This window comes from Micropterus salmoides, unplaced genomic scaffold (genome assembly GCF_014851395.1).
Source record: "Micropterus salmoides isolate LMB-PRFRI ecotype aquatic unplaced genomic scaffold, ASM1485139v1 Ms_hic_scaffold_8, whole genome shotgun sequence".
Lineage (NCBI taxonomy): Eukaryota > Metazoa > Chordata > Actinopteri > Centrarchiformes > Centrarchidae > Micropterus > Micropterus salmoides.
Genome location: NW_024044570.1, coordinates 36877497 through 36882643, shown reverse-complemented (window position 1 = coordinate 36882643; position 5147 = coordinate 36877497). Strand labels below are relative to the sequence as shown.

Sequence of the window (5147 nt, the reverse complement as noted above, 5' to 3'; positions counted from 1 at the left end):
AGTTGATCTACAGGAGAAACATATCTGAAAGCAACCCTGAGAGCTGCTCTGCATTTTAGATTTTAGGTATAGATTTTAGATTTTAAATTTTTAAATTAAAAAAAAAGTTTTATTATACCTTTATTAAACCAGAAAATCTCTTTTTCCAAGAGTGTCCTGGCCAAGGCAGGCAGTAGTACAATTGCACATTTAAGATGGAAATAAATAATCAGTTACAAGGTCATAAAATCTCAAAATGTTCTTAAATAGTCACCACAATTCAGCAACAAGGACGATCAACGAGTAGAATTGCCAGCCTTCAAGTCATTTAAAAGCAACCAGTGAAAAGGGCTCACCAAGATTCAGACACCTGCCTGACACCTGAATTTTGTGTGTCCCTACAAAAATAATTCAGGTCAATCAGGGCCGCCCATAAGTGGGGAAAAAGGGGAAAGCTTTCTGGGGCTCAGCTGCTAGGGGGGCCCATACAGTCCAGCAGCACTAATGATCAACAAACAAACCAAATTTTATTTTGAATCAAAATACTCACCATTACTTATTAAAATAACAAAAAATTACAATTTATTTAATGTTTCTTTAGTAAAATATAGCCTGTTTCATAATGAAAACCCCCTCTCCTGAAAATGGTATGAGTAATGTTTGTTGTACCCAACATCCGAACATCAAAAGTGTGCCACATGCGCAGCCCATGTCTGTGTTTATGTAGGAGATAGAGAGAGCACAGCATGCGTTGACATGAGTGAAGCAGATTTAGGGAGGGCCCATTAACTGGACCTTTTCAGGGGCCCAGTCATTTTTGTGGGCAGGCCTGGAGTCAATTATTATGTGAAGATATGAAGTTTTATGGGCTGGGCTAAGTCTTTAAATGGGGACGCTACAGTACTTTTATCCTTTTCTGTTTTACTGTGGCCTTGTTGTTTTGCATTGTTGGCTATCATTGTATTTCATATAGTAGCATTTCTAATGTTCTTTGAATAACTAACTATTCACCTTAATGAAAGTATGTCTTTTAACAAATGGACTGAATAAAAGTGTTTCAATCAGAGCTGTTTCAGACAAAACGTTTCTCACAAAACCTAAGGGCAGCACTGCTTTAAAAGAGAGTGTGTTCAGATTTACGAGCAGCATTAAAGGCAGCATGAGCCAACCCAGCGTGCTGACGTTGATCTTCAAGAACAGTGTAGTTTGGTTTACGGTGCGGAGGTAACGCGGACTGACGACTCCGCAGTGAAACAGTCTGAACATGAGTGCGAGTTTCGGGAAATCCGTGTTGATAACGGGGTCCAGCAGAGGAATAGGATTACAGCTGGTGAAAGAGCTGGCTAAAAGCAGCAACAGACCCGCTACAATCATAGCGACAGCCCGCAATCCGACTGGATCTGTGGTAAATAAACCTCTAACTTAACGTTACCTAACTTTGGTTTTCACATCAGTGCACACGAGTCCTGACATTAGTTGTTTTGTCTGTGCACACTTCGCCAGACTCGAGATCGAAACACCGAGCTGCAAAGTGGCTGCCGCTGTTGTCCTGTTGCAAATGAGTGCACTTGTTTTTCTAAATTGTATCACTGTTCTTTACGGATCCCTGAGGACCAGGAACAAAGTTTAACCTGTTCGTCCGGGTTGTCCAAACTGACTGACTAGATTGGTGTTAAAAGGGACTCCAATGGCGAAAAAGACTGATTAGTTGATTTGGTAGATTGCAGCATGTGCGCGTGTGCGAAAGGCATGCACAGCAGCTAGAATTTAGTTTTTTAGTAATTGCTTGTTTTTATCGCAGAATAATGCACGATGATGGTGTCAGGACTTAATGAGTGTAAAAGGTTATCTAAACACACCAAGGCGGTCATCAAAGCCGGGGATCACGTTTCCTGCTCTTGTTCTATATTCTCTATTTGTCTTAGGGACTCTTTCATTGGAATATGATTGTAAGCTATAACTGCGATTGGGGCCCTTACAGGTTTAAAAACACAGGAGGGAGGTAATCTGAGGAAAAACTCCAAGATTAATATGGTAAAATATAATAAAAGTAAATAAAACTCGAGTATTCTCGGACATTATAGTCATACATTTATGAGATTAACACTCTAGTAGTATTGTTTGGCAAGCCTCACTTTGCAAGGCTGCAACACACACCCAAGCACCTAACCGCACACGCTGCCCTTGCCTGTATTATGCCATGCAGTGGGTAATCTATTAATCATGCCTGTAATCAAATTGCATATAAAATATTACGTGGGTTTATTTAAGAAATTTTTTCACAATCAAAATCCATTGAAACCCAAGAAACTGCTTTGGAAGAGAGAGCTTGATGACGTTTCTGAAAGTGCACAACCAGGGCTTTTTTGCTCACCAGTCACTGTGACTAATGGTTACAAAGTTACTAGACGCATAGCATTTTCACTAGCCAAATGTTTGTGTAAAGCTCTGTTTTTCTGAAAACATGTAGGCTAGTCCATAAAGATAAAGATAAAAAAGTAGCTTCTTATTGCATATAATAAAACTGGTGCGTGTTGTAGAAAATGGAAGCCCTAAGCGGCCTTGATTCAATTGATTTCTTCGTTTCCTGTGATAATTATTTCGAGATAATGAAAGTTGTTTCCCCGTGATGATGGGACAATTTTCTTGTGATCTCAATAGTAGTGGGAATGTTTTAATGGTATTTTCAGTGTTTTCCAGTTCACTGGTTAGCTCAGTTGGTAGAAAAGACTCATGGTCTAAGGGTTGTGTGTGTCAACCCCTCTGAAGGCTTATTTCTTTCTATTTTATCTTTTCTCTTCAACAAATTTCTTTGAAGACACTGTTCACCAGCTCACAATAAAGCACGTGCTGGACTTTGTGCGTCCGGGCGATTGGTCCACGTCCATCAACCTATGGACTTTCAAATACCCATCATTCCAGGCAGAGGAATTTCCTGCGCTCTCATTCAGGGGAATCCATTTAAAGTTACACAGTTTCTGACGGGTATTTCGGAACCTTTGAAATAGCCATTGGGAAATGTGTGATTGGATTCCCCTGAATCCTTTCATAACAACTTTGTTGAAGAGGATAACAAAAACACACTAAAGAAGAAAGCAAACATGCAATCCTTGTATTACAAGTTTTTTGCTCTACCAACTGAGCTAACCAGTGACACTAAAATATTTTTGAAATTCTCCTAAACAACGCACCTGCCGACCCCTGTATTCAGCTATGGTTTGTTATCTCAAGATCATGAGTAATTATCTTGTTATCACGGAAAACGGAGTAAAAAAAATATTTGAATATGGCTGCTTACGGCTTCGTATTAGAAGGATAATTGAAGATATAAACTAAACAGAAAAAACCTGGCATCAGAAACACTGTTTAAATATTATTTACAACAGCAGTAAAAACCGCAATACAGAGTAGAAAAAATTCTATGCAATATAATCAATGAGCAAAGATGAACAAATTATGTTTTCTAATAAAATTCATAAACATTTAACTTCTGTAATATTTTAGTGACACTTCATTTAGTCCTTCTGACTTTTTCTTCTGTGCTCAGCTCTGCCGTTTCTCTTTCTCTCGTTCTCCTCTGCATGTTTTCTCCACTCTGCTCAGCCACGCACACTCACGCACTGACTAAAGGTCGTGGAACGTGTGTTGCAACCAACCATGCAACCAACCATGCAACCAACCATGCAACCAACCATGCAACCAACCATGCAACCAACCATGCAACCAACCGTGGCGAGATGACAGACAGAGATCAAACCATCAGGTTAAAAGCAGGCGGGTGGGAGGGCTGACGGTCTACAGGTTTTAGGGAATGTGGCAGCCCTGGGACAGAGAAACTTTTATATTCTCATTTGACAAAAGTCTGGATGTCATATTTGGAGTGCGTAGCCAGCGGCACTACAGAAGAGAGTGAGACACACCTCACATGTGGATTCTCCTGCTTGACGTCCACTAGTTTATTGTCATTTAATAAAAAATAATCACATATTTAATCACAATCACAATATTGAAATAAAAATATGGTGTTTTTTGAAAATGAAGCCATGTAAACCTGTTCTGGTACAACTCCTAAATACAAGTTTGAACCTGAAAATGAGCAGAATACCACCTCTTTAAGAATCAATTATAAGAAGCACAAATATAATCTAAGAACATTTTTATAAGGAACACGCCTAGACTACTTCAAAGCTCCTGGTGGCTGCATGTGCCATCCCACCTCTGCAGTTCATCCAGAATGCAGGTCTTCAACCTACCCAAGTTCCCCTACGCTACACTGCTCCTCTGCACCCTGCACTGGTTACCGGTGGCTGCTCGAACCCGATTCAGGACACTGATACTTGCCTACTGGGCTGCAAATGGCATGGGCCGATCATACATCCAGGACATGGTCATCAGGACAGCTGAAACTTGCACATTTGACATTGGCTTACTAAGTAAACATTACAGTGGAACTCAATTGTGCATTCAAAGGTGATCATTACTATACATTTATGAATAAACTTCCTCAATGATTTCTACTCACTCAATTTCCTTGATAATTTAGGATCTGCAAGAGCTCTCCAAAACCTATCCAGGGGTTCATATTGTGACATTAGGTGAGTCTGCTCATAAGATATTACATGGATACAGTATACAACTTGCATACAAGTGTTATTTTACTATCTGTATTTAATGACTGCAGCTTTGTATATTCTATTGCAACATAAGTAGTTTTAATTTATAATCACTGATTAAATAGTGAGTTCCTCTGCTGCTTGCACTCATCTCAGTTAATTGGCTCCTTGTTGCCTGAATGGACCTAGTACAGTTCTGCCAAAATGATCTATCTAATTAATTTTTTAGACTGTCTGGGCTAAAAGAAAAGAAAGAAACATCTCTGCTCCACTCATACACGTGACTGCACGGCTATCATGTAACATCTGTTGTCAGGTAGTGTCAGTCATTGATAGACCATTAACTAAAAAATTTTATGTGGTTGAAACTATGAAGATGTCCTGTTTATATTAAAGTTTCCTGTCATTTCACCAGACGTGGACAGCCAGCAGAGTATCCGCTCAGCCGTGGAGGAGTCCAGTCCATTGTAAGGAATAACGGACTGAACTGTCTGATCAATAACGCTGCCATCGGACTCCTTACAGACATAAACACTGTTACCCCAGAGGCCATGA

The 5147-nt window shown here is 39.8% G+C and overlaps 1 protein-coding gene across 1 annotated transcript; it reads left to right on the top strand.

Moving 5' to 3' along the window:
* The first annotated feature begins 1169 nt into the window (after positions 1-1169).
* On the top strand, positions 1170-5141 carry LOC119893089 (uncharacterized oxidoreductase C663.06c-like). The gene is made up of 3 exons (XM_038705020.1): positions 1170-1384; positions 4523-4574; positions 5008-5141. Exons 1-3 carry the CDS (start codon positions 1244-1246, stop codon positions 5061-5063), a joined length of 249 nt encoding a protein of 82 aa, XP_038560948.1. The 5' UTR covers positions 1170-1243; the 3' UTR covers positions 5064-5141.
* The last annotated feature ends 6 nt before the right edge of the window (positions 5142-5147 follow it).

Bases quoted from the DNA above. Each gene is read 5' to 3' on its own strand.
- LOC119893089 (XM_038705020.1), top strand. From the start codon at position 1,244: ATGAGTGCGAGTTTCGGGAAATCCGTGTTGATAACGGGGTCCAGCAGA. The intron at 1,385-4,522 runs GTAAATAAACCT...TTGATAATTTAG, and splicing joins GCAATCCGACTGGATCTGTG to GATCTGCAAGAGCTCTCCAA. The intron at 4,575-5,007 runs GTGAGTCTGCTC...TCATTTCACCAG, and splicing joins GGTTCATATTGTGACATTAG to ACGTGGACAGCCAGCAGAGT.